Source organism: Paecilomyces variotii (assembly GCF_004022145.1).
Source record: "Paecilomyces variotii strain CBS 101075 chromosome Unknown C8Q69scaffold_4, whole genome shotgun sequence".
Taxonomy (NCBI): Eukaryota; Fungi; Ascomycota; class Eurotiomycetes; order Eurotiales; family Thermoascaceae; genus Paecilomyces; species Paecilomyces variotii.
Genome location: NW_021167143.1, coordinates 1188400 through 1203677, shown reverse-complemented (window position 1 = coordinate 1203677; position 15278 = coordinate 1188400). Strand labels below are relative to the sequence as shown.

The window sequence follows — 15278 nt, the reverse complement described above, 5'->3', positions numbered from 1 at the left end:
TCTACAATTGTCGAATGATTGATTGGGCAATATGCGATACATCTGCAGAAATACGATATTTGAGCTACCAGAGTAGAGTAGTTCCATGGACTGTGGAGCAAAGAACCATTGACAACTGGAAGACCAATTCAATAATGTATCCATGTTGTAGCTAGTGTGGCTTAAGCACACTGAGCATTGTCAAACTGCCCAGTAATAACACTGTACTTAGACTTCTTAACAGAATATGTGAACACCACGATGCAAGAACAGAAGAAATACACGCCACGGAATCACCAACTCGTCAATCCCCGCGTCCTGTCAAATCCTCCCCGCAGCTGCGATTCTGGATGCACGACTTTCCCTTTCAGAATCGTGTACTTGACGATGCCTTCGCAATGCTCCGGTCGAATTCTGGCCAGCCAGATCATCTGCTGATCTTGTTTTCTGTAGACGAGAACATTGGCTGCGAATTTGTGGCCTCCCACGTGGGAAACATAGTAGATTCCAACACCTCCGGGACGCTCATCGTCCGCGTCGCGGTATAAACCTAGTGGCCGGAGATGTCTTTCCAGTTCCTTCTTGATTAACGGCGCAGAGATACCGCAGCGGGCATCTCGTCTTCGGTGCGAGCAGAGAAGAACAACATAATCATGCGGGCAGGGGCGTGAAGCGAGCCGTCCGGGCTTTTCAACTGCGCTGTCTCCTCCCTCTTTACTATTAGGCGCGACGAAGCGGTCGATCAGCTCCGGAATATCATTACTTGTCACGGAGTTGACAAGAGTGAAAGATGGTAGAACCAAAACAGTGCTGCCTTTCTCTGCGTTACTGTCATCTCCATCCACGGGGATATTCGCTGCTGATATCATGACTCGCTATTGCTAGACAGTCAGTATTCTTGAAGCACGAAAAAACGGCCAAGTATTAGTTGCGACTGACACCAATTTATCTGTTGCAGAGCTGTCGTGGAGTGCCTCCATCAAACTTCCTCGCTCCCGCTCGACTTTCTCCGCCCAGTCGTCCTTGCCAGTAGCCACCAGAAGATGCGTGGTGAATGGTTTGATGTGGCCATATAGCTGACGACTGGTCTCTACTTTGAATCTTGATGGGTATCGAACAGTGCAGTCAGCGCAATCTTTCGTGCAATCCGGTCCATCTTCCTTCGGGTTCACTGTCGGGAATACATAGTCTGACCCGTCGTCAGCACGGCCGGCGAACGCGAGGAGCGATTTGAACATCGCATACGGACTTCAAGAGTGGACTCTTCTTTTGTTGAGGATGTAGACATGAAGTTTGGCCAGTTTCTACACTTCTACACTTTCTTATATTCTACTGCCTGCTGAAACGTAAGAAATCTGAGGATTAGGCCGAGCTTGTGCTGGATATCGCCGACCCCGAAGGTGTCTATCCCCGAGATTATGCATTAGTCCGATAGAAACGCCCTATGATTAACGCCGCTTCGTGCGTAGTTAAATATACCGACATCCGCTCCAGATATCTAAGTGGCAAGACGAGATCTGCGGTGGAAATGCGGCTGCCTATATCTCTGCGCGATAGGAGCCTCTCCAGATCTCTACTGGATCGCTGCCTAGAGCATACCTAATTAATTAACATTGATCTGTCGTGAGAAAATGAGAGGCTAGCAATTACTTGATCGGATGGAGGGCTAGGCTGATATTCTCTCTGTCAGAGAATTATCTTATCCTTTGGTTTGGCTCTAATCTTTAAATTTGCTGTTGACTTATTTCAGCCGTGGCTAGTGACTAAGCCTCAATTACGCGTCGGCATCTAACGCTGATGGCTCATATAAACTCCTTTATATGCAGAGCAGAGTAGGATACTCTCATGTTCCTGCGTGAAACTCGGTTTGATCTGGATATACTGTTTCAATTTGAACGATGCCAGCGTGAATGAGCTGGAGATGCAAAGGCGCTAACTGAAAGCGGCAACCGTGTCCGAGCACGCGGCGTGAGCCGGACGTCGCCCGACACGGTTTATCGGGATCCGACACAAAGACCACGGGGGGAACAGCCAGCAGCTCGACAAGGAAGACAATTTGGATGTTTGGAAAATCCAGACAGCATGTCGACATCACAGGAGAACATGTTCAGGCTGAATGAGAGACCAGAAGCTGAGCCTCGTCCGAGGAAGAGGCGCCGACGGACCATGGCGTGCACCCAGTGTCGGAGCAGGAAGCTCAAATGCGATCGGGAATATCCGACGTGTGGCCGGTGCAAGAAAAGCAAAACACCTATTAAATGCACCTACGAAGACGGGTTTCTGTGGCAGCAGCCAAACACAATAATTCCTTCGTCTGGTTTCCAAGAACGAGGGAGCACGGGCGCTGATGCGTCCCACTCGTCGTATGTCGCGGCGCAGCGACTTACATCGTCCCCAGACTCGGAGATAGGCACCGCTCCACGGCAGTCTGGGTTGCCAGAAAAGAGATCTTGTAAGGAGAAACGAGATGGCTTCCTCGAAACTGTTCTCGGACAGACCATCCCGCCTGCTCCTCGACAGCAGAAAGATGACGCTGCAGAGCTCCCACGGTCGACGACAGCATCTCGTCCTACGGCGAACTCCGCTGATGGTACTGGGATGCTCGGAGTTATGTCCGCTTCTCAGCCATTGAACATGGAGAACAGAGTAATGGCGCGAGGAAAAGAGACTCGGACGCGCTTTAACGGCGGTGGGATCTTTGCAAATCTCATGGTCCAGGTTAGTTACGTCCTCCCAATTGCGAATAGTTAACATGCTAACAGATGATAACAGTTCTCCGAATTGAGAAATTTTGTCGAGGGGATAAAGGCCGCTAACCCAAACCTGGTTCGGTTGCGACAGGATATAGAGACCCTGAAGAGAGGTCACCACAAGAAGAAGCTGAATCAACCGTTGCTCATGCCCGATGTACCAACGCTGGTAGCCATGCTGCCTTCTCGAGACGTCGTTGAGGAGTTGGTAGATGTATACTGCACGTATATCGAGTCCACGCACCGCATCCTGCACATGCCATCCTTCCGACGCGAGATCGATGACTTCTGGGAGAAGAGATCAAACCCGAGTTTAATCTCCGCGCCTTTCCTGGTCCAGCTTATGCTGGTGCTAGCCTGTGCTTGGAACTTGGCGGATCCGGATCGGCTGTCAGAGGTTGGCGCAGCTAACACCAAACGATATACTGCCATCGACTATATCGTACAGGCTGACAATTGGCTCGAGACTGTGCATGTGAAACGGCCGGATGTCGTTATTCTTCGTATCCACTGCCTTCTCCTCATAGCCAAGAACAACCAAGGCATCAAGCGCAGCCGAGCGTGGCTGACCACTGGAAGCCTGGTGAAAATGGCGATGTTGGCTGGCTATCACCGTGACCCCGATCAGTGGACTGGGATTACCGTGTTCAACAAGGAAATGCGAAGGAGGATCTGGTCGACCATCCTAGAGCTGGATCTACAAGTTTCGATTGATCGCGGGATGCCTCCAACATTGCAGGCCTCAGACTACGATACGTGTCCTGCAGCAAACATAAACGATGAGGAGCTGAGCGCAGACAGCACTGAGCTGCCACCGGAAAGACCCCTTACAGAGCCAACAGATACTTCATTCCATGCCTTCTTGAGCCAGTCCCTGCCGCTCCGACTCAAGGCATGTGCCTTGATGAACGGTCCAAGAATTACATGTAGCTATGAAGACATCCAAAGGATCGACTGCGAATTCACCCGTGTCTTGTCATCTATACCCAGCTGGTCGATTCCGGACCCGATGGATCAAAAAATGGTCCAGAAGACCATGCTTTGGACAGCTCTGCTTGAAACTAAGTTATGCCAGTTCCTTCTGGCCATTCATACCCCGTTTGCAATCGACGCTCACAGGGAGCCCATGTTCGTACCTTCGTCTCGCACTCGGTTGGAGGTAGCAATGACCATGCTATCGAGACAACAGCTCCTGTACGAGACGTCCACTCAACTATCATTATGTCACCTTACGGATTCCATCCCGCAAGCTTGTCTGTCTGTATGCCATCATTTATACACCACAAACTCGGGATACAGTAAGTTCTCTGAATAGCCGCGGCTCCTCTAAAGCCGCATACGATTTGCTAACCCGCTTTTGCAGCCTCCGTATTAGCTCGTCAGATAGTACCTGCAATCACCGGTTCACTTCTTGGCCTTGTCGATAAGACGCTGGATGCCTTGGAGAGCAAGGCGCGTGTCGTCGTCAAGGGCGCAAAATACTTTTTCTTCACCAACATGATCCGCGCACTTGTGAAATCCAAGTTATGGCCGAATGAAACCGAGCTGTACAAGAAGCAGGCAGTCGACCGCATAGCCACCTTTGCATGTAATCTCCTCTCTCGACACACCGATACCCGTCACGATAAATCGAATCAGGTCAGCATCCCGAGCATTTTCGTGTTTACTGGACCCGGTGCTAACTATAACAAAGACCCATGAACTCACCCCTGGCTCTAGTTCCGACCCGTGCGGTACTAATTTTGACGGCATATTGCCGCAGTCGATGGACTTTTCTTTCACTGTAAGTGCTTACTTTGGTGCCTGGACTAAGAATAGAAACTAAACTTTTGACGCTAGCCCCCGGGCGATTTCGATGCCTTTCTCGACGCGTTCAACTGGGAAGACATGGCTGCGTTCGCGTATCCGGAAAATCCAATTCTGTAAAACTAAGAGCGATTTAACAGTGTTTTTGGAGTTTGGTTGTTCTATTCTCTGTTTCGGGGATTTTTTTTAACAGGGTTTATTTTCCCGGGGTAGTGTTTTGAAGGGCGACCCAACACGACGGAAGCGACATATGAGAGATTTGTGCATGAATTTCAATCTTCACTGTGTCTCACGCAATTTGTGGCGATCATCACGCCTGGCATTCGTCAGAAAGACTGGAGCTCGTATCCCGCAGCGTAGCATAGAGCCGACGGCTGGCGGCGATCATGGATTATCCGCATGAACAAATTATCACGTAGGGCCGTAGGCTGTGCATGGGGGATTATTATTCTTCGGGCTTCCAGCTATTCATAGTCCAGACTAGCGTCAACAATGCGGCGATCTTCACCCGAAGTCCCTGATCACCGACTTATCTTTAAAGCCTGAGTGGCCGTACGCACGGGCGTAGCATGGGCTAAGCTTTTCCAGCGGGGCCTCAGCCGTGTAACTAGAGTGAATACGGAGTAGCCAACGCGCATCTTGAAACTGGCCTTGCTCTTGGAAATCCTTCGGGCTGGGAAAATAATAAATGCATTGGTTCTAGAAAGCACGTTGTTGACTGGAGCGAACGAGGGGCTATGAGTGACATCCGGGGCGATGGTCAAGGCGGCCCCCGTCCTGATTGCGGGCTGAGGAATATCTACCGCCAACAACGCTCCCTTCTTGCAAGCAATTCATCCGCCACGGTCGCTCTTTTGTATTAATTATCTATCGTTGTAACACGATATCGTCTACCCTCATTTCTTGTGTGCCATCCTCGTGCCAATATCTTCTCGTTTTATCCAGCCGTCTGCTTGCCGTCTCGCGTCCTGAGGTCTAGACCAAGCCACAGATTAACTCCATAATACACAACAGGATTTCCCAGACTCAGGAGTTAGTGGTGCGCGAGATCTTGAAGCCCCACTGTCTTCTTGATTTCATCGCTTGGCAAAAGGCTGAGGAGTCGTAAGTCCCAGTGAATGAACCGGTATGAGATCAGAACATCATCTTGCTTGTCTGTCCCTTGATCTAACCGTGCCAAGCAGTCTTACAGCTGCTCGTATGCGCCGGGTAGGTGCAACGCAGAGCGATTGATTATCTCTGCATCATATCGTGAGAGATGCTGCGCTCGAGACAGCGAATTATCTTTGACTTTTGAGAATCGCATGTTTCCACTGCGCGTAGGTCTTAATTTTAGAGCGACTCTGATCTCAATTGCTGCGATATATTGATTGCTGTGCGATATCTGACACTCTGTTAAAGTTTGGGAGTTCCGAGTGGCTACGGTTGCGTCCGTCTAAAGCCCACCTTATCGATCATACATCGTTAACGAGCTCCGTTGTATTTAAGCGTGTCCTCACCCTCGTGTTCACTGGATATCGACTTTACCCCATGGTTTTGTTCGCGTTCTTGGCCTTGGGCCTGATCTTCACCTTTCACTCTGCCAGAGCGGAATCACCGGTCCAGTACATTGGGACGTTCCCAGATACTGATGAATACCCTCTCCCGATCCAGGGCAACCTAGAAGCTCATGATCCTAATATCATAGTGTATGACAATGCCTACTATGCCTTTCATGGTGGAATTGGAGTGCCCTACTTTAGGGCAACCAGCCTCAGCGGACCCTGGGAGAGTCGGGGCAAGGTGTTAAAGGAACCCAGCATCATCAAGAAAGGGGCACGAAAGCGCCCGTGGGCTCCCAGCGTGATCGAAAAGAACGGTACCTTTTATTGTTATTATGCTCTTACGAAGGGTGGTACTCGCCAAAGTGCCATTGGGGTCGCAACGACGACGAATATAGACGATGGTCCGTGGGAAGACCATGGTGCTGTGGTATCCACCGGTTCGTCTGGCCTCAATTACGACGTGTTTCCGTATACCGTTTCGAATGCGATCGACCCGGCCGTCATGCAGGATCCAGCAGACGGAAAGTTCTGGTTCACTTGGGGTAGTTACTGGACCAATATTTGGCAGGTCGCTCTGACGGACGACCTATTATCCGTTGAAAACCCGAAATCACCGGATGCGAGGAATGTCGCGTATGTGACTCTGGATGGGAGAGACAATGTTATGTTGAAGCAATATCCCGTCGACTATGATCCACAGGGGATCCGTCCGGTCGAAGGTTCTTTCATGAGTTATCGAGCACCCTATTACTATCTCTGGTTCAGCCACGGGAAGTGCTGCCATTTCCCGGAGGGCCGCGTCCTCCCGCCAGGAGGAGACGAGTATGTCATTGACAATCCTTTAGTAACTCTTGCTTCGCCTACAGACGCTGAAACTTCTCCAGATATTCGATCCGTGTGGGACGCGCCACCAATATCACAGGACCATACGTCGATAAGGACGGCAGGAAACTCACTGAGAACGGTGGAACCATTGTATACGGTTCCAACCACGGCGATGTGTATGCGCCAGGTGGGTTGGGTGTCTTGACGGCAATAGGCACGGATCAAGATATCCTATATTATCATTACTGTAAGTCTTTTCGACTCTATGGTCGCAAGGGGACAGGCGTTGACTAAATACTCTGGACAACAGTAAATAAATCCATCGGACTGGCTCACAAGGTAAGTAGACTGAAAATTCTTTGATTGCACAGCACGCTAATGCGTATTCAGGATGCTCACTTGGGATGGAACTACCTCGCGTACGAGGACGGCTGGCCGGTTGCTAAGTCTAGCTCTAATACTTCCACCGATCCTTCTGAAGATGGAGACGACTCTAGGTACGTGATCCTGTTTTTGCGCCCCTGGCGCCCCTCCTCCCCCGATTGCAGTTTCTATTATCTTCGAAGATAGAGACCCTAACATTTGACGCGGACAGCGACGATAAAGGCAAGCACAATGCGGGAAGTGGCAGAGAGAGTCTAATTCCGCTGCCATGGTGTATAGTATCATTCTGTATGCTCTTTCCATGTCCTTCTATACAGTGGGTGAGCTAACCCGTCGTCACAGTTCTACTGTTTTATTTTTATTTATGAACAAACTTTCCGGGAACAACTGCAGCTCTCACGCGAGACGCCTGCTGCCAGCCGTTGTTGACACCCTTTAGATAGTGGTCGAGGAATCGGAGGACGTCGCGTTCATTCGGCGGAGCATACATGTCATACCATTCTTGCGTATCGTCGATACGCAGCCACTTATCATTAGAATTGATACGCCGGAAACCCTCTACCGCGCCGAGACTGTGGTGGACGCTTAATCCATCAGCGATTACATACGCTGGAACTCTGACCTTTTCGAGCTCGGCGCTCTTGTCCTCCAGGGCACAACGGCCATGAGGTGTGGCGGTTGCAGAGCAGCGACGAATCACTGAGACGTAGCGAGCCACGATGCTCTATGCATGGCCGTCTTACCACTACTCCAGGGCTGCTAGGCGGTCCATTCAATTACATCATATCCATCCTCGGCATCGACTCTACCCCAGTAATGGATATTTTCCTCAGATTTACCAGCCCGTCGGTTATCCGGACTCACGACAACGTAGCCACAGCAGACAAAGGCAGCAGCATCGGCGCTTTCATTCTTTGCAATGCCCGAAAACCAGTCTGCCGGTGCATCAACCTGCGGGAGGGTTGGCACCGTCTTTCCATATGCACTCAAAGCGATAAGAGCTGGATATTGTCCATCAGAAACAGGCCGGAACACATCCGTGTAAATGACGGTGCGGTCGCGCAGAGTGATGGACGCGTCACGATCATAAACAATGTCACATGGTAATGGTAACGCAGCCGGCGGAAAGGTTGTATTTTGATTAAGAATCTTAGTTTGCTGACCAAAGGTGTAATTGACTGGGGGTGGTGTAGCTGGCGTGAAGATGACATCCCAAGAGGCAGGATATTCGGCTATCGCCTGTCCAGCGAGTACCAGGGTCGTCAGCGCCCCAGCAATGCAGCACCGCATGTTCAATGGTTCTGAAACAATAGCAAAACGATGTAGACCAGACGAGTAGGTCAATTGATTTGAACATTCTTCCCGGAAGTTAACTAAGCCGCTCCTTCCGAGATTCCGCTTATTAAGAGGCTGGTGCCTCGAGCAAGCCGTGTATCTACGGGCCTACAGCTCAGCAACTTGAAGCGACCTGAAGCATACCCACCCTACTGGCGGAATTTGTAGTGGACGTGACTGGATGCTTGCGAACCGATTCCACTACCGAGACATCAACTGCCCACATCTAGTTACTCAATTGCGCCAATAGACATACTCTATATTTACGGATCGTACTTCGGCAATGTTTGCTTGACCATGTGAGATATACGGTCTGTCTAGTGGCCAATACCTAGGATGGGTCTAGAGCTTCTTTCGTCTTTTATAGAATCACGGCAGCATTGTTCGGTAACGCCGAAAGGGACACATTGACGATACCTTTGAAAAGCGGATCGATTGTCTGGGTATAAAAGAAGGCTCTACCCCCAATAAGATAGAAAGTATGCATCCAACATTCACTTCCAAGAAGAAAGATAGTTCGTTTCATTCAAAGAGAATCTACGATCATTATTATGGCCGGACACATGTTAACTCGTGGTCCTAAAGCCTTCGAGGAAGTCCCTCAGCTTTCTGGTTTCATGAAGCCATGTCGCTACGAAGGAGAGGTCCGAAACTTGGAAGTTATCGGTCAGATCCCGAAGGAAATCAATGGGACGTTCTACAGAGTTATGCCAGATCCCCAGTTTCCATCGCGCTTTTCCAACGATCCAGTAAGTCAATCCTCGGAACCCTACTTTCTTAAAAAAGAGACAATTATTCACAAATCCGGCCTAGTGGTTCAATGGAGATGGAAACGTCAGTGCATTTCGTTTTGAAGATGGCTCCATCCATTTCAAACAACGATATGTCCGTACCGAGAAGTTCCTACGGGAAAGGGAGGCTGGAAAGGCCTTAGGAGGTAGGAGTCATCGATTGCAGCTGATCTGAAGACCGTTATCAGTCTTAACATGTCCAAACTTTTAGGAAAATACCGCAACAAGTACACTGATGCCGTAGCGTTCACTGTGCGTACAACTGCCAACACCAATATCTTTTATTTCAACGGTAAACTCCTCGCGATCAAGGAAGATGCTCCACCATATTCTATGGACCCAAAAACGTTGGAGACAGAGGGATTGTACGATTTCAATGGGCAACTACCGTGCACGACGTTCACTGCTCACCCAAAGATCGATCCAACTACAAATGAACTCGTTTGCTTCGGTTACGAAGCAAAAGGTGACGGAACCCCGGACGTATGCTATATGTCTGTGAGTCCGGATGGTCAATTTAATGAGACTGTCTGGATGGTGGCTCCGGTAGTTGCCATGATCCATGACTTCGCCGTGACAGAGAATTGGGTATATGCCACCATCTATTTCCGAAAAAAAGACCCGACTGACTTCTTATAAAAAAGGTCTTGTTCCCTCTTATTCCTCATACCTGTGACGTTGAACGGATGAAGAACGGAGGAGATCACTGGCAGTGGGACCCGACCATCCCTTTTTACATTGGTGTCCTTCCGCGTCGGGGAGCAAAAGGGACAGACGTGAAGGTAAGAAGTCTTGAGGCCTATGTATATCCCGTTGTGCACATCTAATAAAATCAGTGGTTTCGCGCTCCCAATTCATTCCCAGGACATACAGCCAATGCATACGAGGATGAGTCTGGAAATTTGATTTTTGATCTGCCATGTTCCAGACAAAATGTGTTCTGGTGGTGGCCTGACGCTGAAGGTAATGCGCCGAATCCTATGGACATTCGTGATCCCATGGTCCGCTTCACGATCGACCCTAGGTCCGACAACCTCGATATCACATCCGAAGTAATTGCGAATGTCGATTGTGAATTTCCTCGCATTGATGATCGCTGGGCGACTAAGGATTACACATATTGTTTCGTTCTAACCATGGACGCTAAATTGACCGACTTCGCGGCCATTAGTCCACAAATGGGTGGCGGCTTCCCTCCTTACAATGGAATCGCGAAACTCAATGTGAAGAGTGGTCAGATGGTGTCCTACTTCGCAGGGTCTAAAAGGCTTTTCCAAGAGCCCATTTTCATTCCAAGATCCGATAGTGCCCCTGAGGGAGACGGCTATGTGGTGATGCTAGTCAATAACTACGAAACTATGGCGTCCGAACTTCATATACTCGACACGAACAATTTTGAGAAGGCTGTTGCTATCGTGAACCTTCCGCTTAGGCTCAGGCACGGTTTACATGGAAACTGGGTCGCCAAACAGGAGCTTGATCTGGTGGTCTAGGCAATATATATAGGTTTGACGTCAAATTCGTTAGAGGGCGCTGTCATTGCAGCAGTTTCCTTTGGACTTATGGCGGCACTTTTCCCTACTGCTTACTTAGTTGATACTGTTGGACGGCGGTGGTCTATTATTGTGTCCAGTCTCGTCTTCATCGCTGGGGCTATAGGCCAAACATTTGTCAATACAGCAGCGACAGCTTCACCGAGTTTACTTGCAGAACTAGCACATACAAGGCAACGAGCGCAGATTACTGCGATGTATGTACATACATGACATGCTTCTATATTGGCTCTATCACCGCTGCCTGGAGCTACTAGTTACTGTGCTCTTAGTAATAAAGATTTCTTGGAGCTAGAGACTCCCGGTTATATTGCAGGTCTACTCCTGCCCTGAGTCACCCCGCTAGTTAATCTCAAAATGTCGAGAAGTGGAAGCAAAGGAGATAGTCACATCCTACCATGCAAATAACCTTTCAGACGATGAATTGGTGGAAATGGAGTTTCAAGGGATCCTCGCCAGTATCCGTGCCGAAAAGGGTGAAAAAAACGAGTGGCTTCCATGGCTGGCGTGTCTTATTTCCACTCTAGCAATGCCACCCGCCGTCAACGGTGTAGATAGCCCCGGTCGTGAAGGAGGACGCATCGCTCAGCAAGAACAATACCGTCTGAGCGACTTCATCGGCCGTGCCGTTTCGTGGAATGGTCGTTGGCGACACTGATTCTCCACCTTGAATGACAAAAGCCTTGTCGAGCAGCGGTGTTTGAATCGATCCTCTAGAAGAATACATTATTTCATTATTAGCACGCAGAACTATTATGAAGTAGCACCCCGCACGCACCAGAGCAGCAGAATAACAATAAAAAGAAAAAAAGAGAAACACTTACGGCGCAACTGCATTCACTCTAATAGCCGGCGCGACCTCCTTTGCAACCGATCTCGTCAAGCCCACCACCCCATGTTTACTCGCACTATACGCTGCATGCTGCGCAAAGCCCCTCACACCCTGAATGCTCGCCGCATTCACAATACTTCCTCGTCCCTCGACTCCTTCCTTTCCATCTTCTCTAATCGCTTTCAGCTGCGCGCGTAGACAATGCATCAACCCCGTCAGGTTCACGCCCATGATCAACGCCCACTCGTCATCGTCCTGATCAATCAAGTCCCTGATCCCGTGGTACTTCCCAATTGCGCCCGCCATGTTCGCTGCGCCATCGAGACGACCGAATTTCTGCACCGTAGCTGCTATCCAGTCGTTGACTTGCGTGGCGGATCTCACATCGACGGCTGTGGTAAGAATAGTGGAAGCGTCGGAGCCGAGCTCAGCAAAAGCTGATGATAGAGCTGAGGGATCGATGTCTGCGAGGGAGAGGAGAGCGCCGCGAGAATGTAGCTGGCGGGCTACTGCGAGGCCGATTCCTGAAACGCCGGTTATTGCGTAGACTTTGTCTTTGAAAGATTGGTCCATGGTTTCTGTCTCGTTTGTTGCTTTGAGTATTTATATGGTGAGTATGATTATCTGGTTTATAGAGATGAGGTAAATTAAGAAAGGATAGAGGATAAGAATGAGTAAATACCTGGCTAAGAGTATTATAAGGACGATAGAGTATTAACTACTAGGTAGGTAGGTCGATCGATCAGTTTCTAATTACCCCTCCTTGCTACAATCTAGATCTGGTAAGGCACGTTGCTACTCCACGCATCCTGTCCGTTAAAGCTAATTCAAATTCTTTAGCTATTGCTACGGTTGCAACTCTTTCACACAGGTAGTTTCACTCCGGGGTTACCCCGATAGAATCCTAGCTCCATTAGTCGGAGAATAAGCGATTGGACTGGTTAAATTCAACTCGCGTCGCGGGGATCGTCAGTATAACAACCCCGCAATTTCTCCGCCTGTCGGGTAGTTTTATTGGAAGAAGCTAAGATGGAATTGATCACCAGGAAGTATAGTATAGTAGATATCAGCACGTTGCGAATGGAAGTATTTAGATATCGCGAGTGGGAAAGAAAGGTTATACGCTGATAGACTCAGTTGTAGGATGATATCGGGCATACAGCTCGGCGTGGTTCCAAAAAAGCTCCGCGTGGTTCCGAATTCTGCCCATTTCTTCCGCCTTCCTAAAGCAATCACTGGAACCACGCTGAGCTTTTTCTTGGCATAGGCTCGGCATGGTTTGAAACTCTCTGGAACCACGATGAGATTTTAGTGCCTATCCGAACCACGCTGACCTTTCTAGCCCTAAGCCCTAATTCCCTAATTCCCTAATTAAATATAATCAAAAATTCCCTAAGTCCCTAAGTCCCTAATCTCCCTAAACCCCCTAATTCCCTAATCCCTAATATCCCTAAAACCCCTAATACCCCTAATCTTTTAGGCCCTAATAAGGGCATATGTTAAACATATACATAGTATATGCACTAAAATTATATAAAGCATATGTTAAGTATATCCCTAGTATATGCTTAGTAACCTATAATTATATGACACTAAACCAAATAGGTCAGCGTGGTTCGAGCATTTTAAAAGGGTTAGACCAGAAATCTCAGCGTGGTAGCAGTGGGGCGTTATAAAGGCGGGAAAAAGCGGCAGTATTTGGAACCACGCTGAGAGATTTTGGAACCACGCCGAGCTGGCACCCCGATGATATCAGGACCTAGGAGTGGTTGTGTAGATTAGTCAGCTGAGTAAGTAACGTAATTCCCTACCGACCGGATCACCCGCCCAAGCGGATCAGTGCCGTATCACATATAAAATAGCCCTTTTTTAAACCAAAATATCTCAACAACCAAGTATCTAAAGGTTATCAGAACAGATATATACAAAATATATATTATTAAGATTATATATATCTAATTTTATCTGCTTAAGTCTTACTATTCTTTAGATATCTTAAATAGAATATAATTATGAAAATTATAATAGTAATTTATATTACCTGGATAATAAGCAATTTTTAGAGCCTAAAATCTTAATATATAAAAGTTTACTATTATAGAAAGCTATATATTAAGTATTATATATACTAGACATATGGTTGTTGAGATATTTTGGTTTAAAAAAGGGCTATTTTGTATGTAATACGGCACTGATCCGCTTGGGCGGGTGATCCGGTCGGTAGGGAATTACGTTATTGATGAGTTTCATAATAATGTTCTGGGAGGTACCTTTTTTAGAGTACCAGAGTCCGTCTACGACGCGAGGAATTCATTAACTTAATTCTCTTATGTGGTAAGAGCAACATGTTAACACTCTTGAGTTCTCGTATAAGTACTTATCTAGTATGGCAGTATAATGATGCTACAGACTGACTGTGCACTCTACGTCCTGTCTATTTGTCCATCTGCCATGATATTATATTGATAATCACCGCACATATATCCCTAGACGGATCGGTGGAATGGTTGGGGGGATTATGCAGAGGGGTAAAGGTAACCTTGTTTTCAATACCATCATATGTGGAATTATTGATGACGAAGGAGCAATAAGTTTATACAATCGAAAAGTGGTCCGAATAGATAATACGACAAGCAAATCATGCACATGTTCTTCATGCGCCACATTATAGGATCAGTGCAGCCCAGCTGTTATATTTGTGGCAATTGATTACTCGTCAGCGGCTTGGATCTAAAGCTTGTATCCAGTTGCAGTATATACAAGGCTCACTCTATATCGACACACAATATGGCTTTTGGTCCCCATATGTTTGCCTACTTTCTTCCATGAAGTCCTAGTCGCTCCCGATGCGATTGCCTGCGAGGAGTTAATGGAGACAAGTTACGGAGCCCAGGACATACCAAGTTCCCTGTAACTACTGATTTACTTAACACAACGAAGAAAGAGAAACGTATATATTTGAGTTAGAGATCGTGATCTTCCCACATTTTTAGAAGCCTACCAACGATACTAGTAATGACAGAGCGTTGCGATTTTGCCATGCTACTCTTATTCGTGCTTCTTGAGGTGCCGTATCTACGGGTACTGCGTACCTACCGAAAGTTGCTCTCTCGTGGCCACTTCTAGCTGCCCACAATTCCTTCTGGGAGCGAAGCTCGCTGAGCTTGAATTCTATAGCAACTACTATTAGCTCAGCCTATTTATCTCTGTGGCCGGATCTAGAAGGCGCGGGAGAAACCCGATGGGAGCCTGCCTGTAGGCTGCCTACAGGCAGGCTCCCATCATTCTTTCCATTTCGAGACTCAAATCTGCTGTCCACTGGGCATAAATATGGAGCATCACCCCCCCCCCCCCCCCCCTTCGCCTCTTTTTTATTTTCTCTTCTCTTCTTCCGTTAACTGTGTCATAGATAGGCTAACCTGCTCCGTCTCTTCTTCGGAAGAGCAATTTTTGGAAACTCCCTGTGCCATGTGGCTTAC

The 15278-nt window shown here is 48.2% G+C and overlaps 6 protein-coding genes across 6 annotated transcripts; 3 read left to right on the top strand and 3 right to left on the bottom strand.

Moving 5' to 3' along the window:
• Positions 1-66: 66 nt before the first annotated feature.
• On the bottom strand, positions 67-1320 carry C8Q69DRAFT_238232 (sucrase/ferredoxin domain protein). Its single transcript, XM_028626461.1, has 2 exons — positions 921-1320; positions 67-854 (listed from the first exon to the last, which is right to left on the bottom strand). The coding sequence occupies exons 1-2, from the start codon at positions 1215-1217 to the stop codon at positions 273-275; spliced, it is 879 nt and encodes a 292-aa protein (XP_028485915.1). The 5' UTR covers positions 1218-1320; the 3' UTR covers positions 67-272.
• Positions 1321-1822: 502 nt separating this feature from the next.
• Positions 1823-4818, top strand: C8Q69DRAFT_238218 (putative C6 transcription factor). The gene is made up of 5 exons (XM_028626460.1): positions 1823-2697; positions 2752-4027; positions 4093-4367; positions 4423-4512; positions 4569-4818. The coding sequence occupies exons 1-5, from the start codon at positions 2062-2064 to the stop codon at positions 4653-4655; spliced, it is 2364 nt and encodes a 787-aa protein (XP_028485914.1). The 5' UTR covers positions 1823-2061; the 3' UTR covers positions 4656-4818.
• Positions 4819-6065: 1247 nt separating this feature from the next.
• C8Q69DRAFT_444008 (glycosyl hydrolase) lies at positions 6066-7474 on the top strand (the record flags this gene model as incomplete). Its single annotated transcript, XM_028628967.1, has 5 exons — positions 6066-6901; positions 6964-7151; positions 7215-7243; positions 7295-7401; positions 7471-7474. 5 exons carry the CDS (start codon positions 6066-6068, stop codon positions 7472-7474), a joined length of 1164 nt encoding a protein of 387 aa, XP_028485913.1.
• Positions 7475-7646: 172 nt separating this feature from the next.
• C8Q69DRAFT_506472 (Alpha/Beta hydrolase protein) lies at positions 7647-8578 on the bottom strand (the record flags this gene model as incomplete). The annotated part of the gene is made up of 2 exons (XM_028632805.1): positions 7647-8012; positions 8069-8578. The coding sequence occupies 2 exons, from the start codon at positions 8576-8578 to the stop codon at positions 7647-7649; spliced, it is 876 nt and encodes a 291-aa protein (XP_028485912.1).
• Positions 8579-8721: 143 nt separating this feature from the next.
• C8Q69DRAFT_238113 (carotenoid oxygenase) lies at positions 8722-11154 on the top strand. Its single transcript, XM_028626458.1, has 5 exons — positions 8722-9372; positions 9437-9560; positions 9626-10002; positions 10059-10196; positions 10251-11154. Exons 1-5 carry the CDS (start codon positions 9175-9177, stop codon positions 10905-10907), a joined length of 1494 nt encoding a protein of 497 aa, XP_028485911.1. The 5' UTR covers positions 8722-9174; the 3' UTR covers positions 10908-11154.
• A 503-nt stretch (positions 11155-11657) lies between these two features.
• On the bottom strand, positions 11658-12625 carry C8Q69DRAFT_464641 (hypothetical protein). The gene has a single exon (XM_028630436.1). The coding sequence runs from the start codon at positions 12370-12372 to the stop codon at positions 11788-11790; it is 585 nt and encodes a 194-aa protein (XP_028485910.1). The 5' UTR covers positions 12373-12625; the 3' UTR covers positions 11658-11787.
• Positions 12626-15278: the final 2653 nt, after the last annotated feature.

Coding starts and splice junctions, on each gene's coding strand:
- C8Q69DRAFT_238232 (XM_028626461.1), bottom strand. CDS start 1,217: ATGTTCAAATCGCTCCTCGCGTTCGCCGGCCGTGCTGACGACGGGTCA. Junction 855..920: donor GCTCTGCAACAGATAAATTG/GTGTCAGTCGCA, acceptor GTCTAGCAATAG/CGAGTCATGATATCAGCAGC.
- C8Q69DRAFT_238218 (XM_028626460.1), top strand. CDS start 2,062: ATGTCGACATCACAGGAGAACATGTTCAGGCTGAATGAGAGACCAGAA. Junction 4,368..4,422: donor GTCACGATAAATCGAATCAG/GTCAGCATCCCG, acceptor ACTATAACAAAG/ACCCATGAACTCACCCCTGG. Junction 4,513..4,568: donor CGATGGACTTTTCTTTCACT/GTAAGTGCTTAC, acceptor TTTTGACGCTAG/CCCCCGGGCGATTTCGATGC.
- C8Q69DRAFT_238113 (XM_028626458.1), top strand. CDS start 9,175: ATGGCCGGACACATGTTAACTCGTGGTCCTAAAGCCTTCGAGGAAGTC. Junction 9,561..9,625: donor GGCTGGAAAGGCCTTAGGAG/GTAGGAGTCATC, acceptor CCAAACTTTTAG/GAAAATACCGCAACAAGTAC. Junction 10,003..10,058: donor TCGCCGTGACAGAGAATTGG/GTATATGCCACC, acceptor CTTATAAAAAAG/GTCTTGTTCCCTCTTATTCC.
- C8Q69DRAFT_464641 (XM_028630436.1), bottom strand. CDS start 12,372: ATGGACCAATCTTTCAAAGACAAAGTCTACGCAATAACCGGCGTTTCA.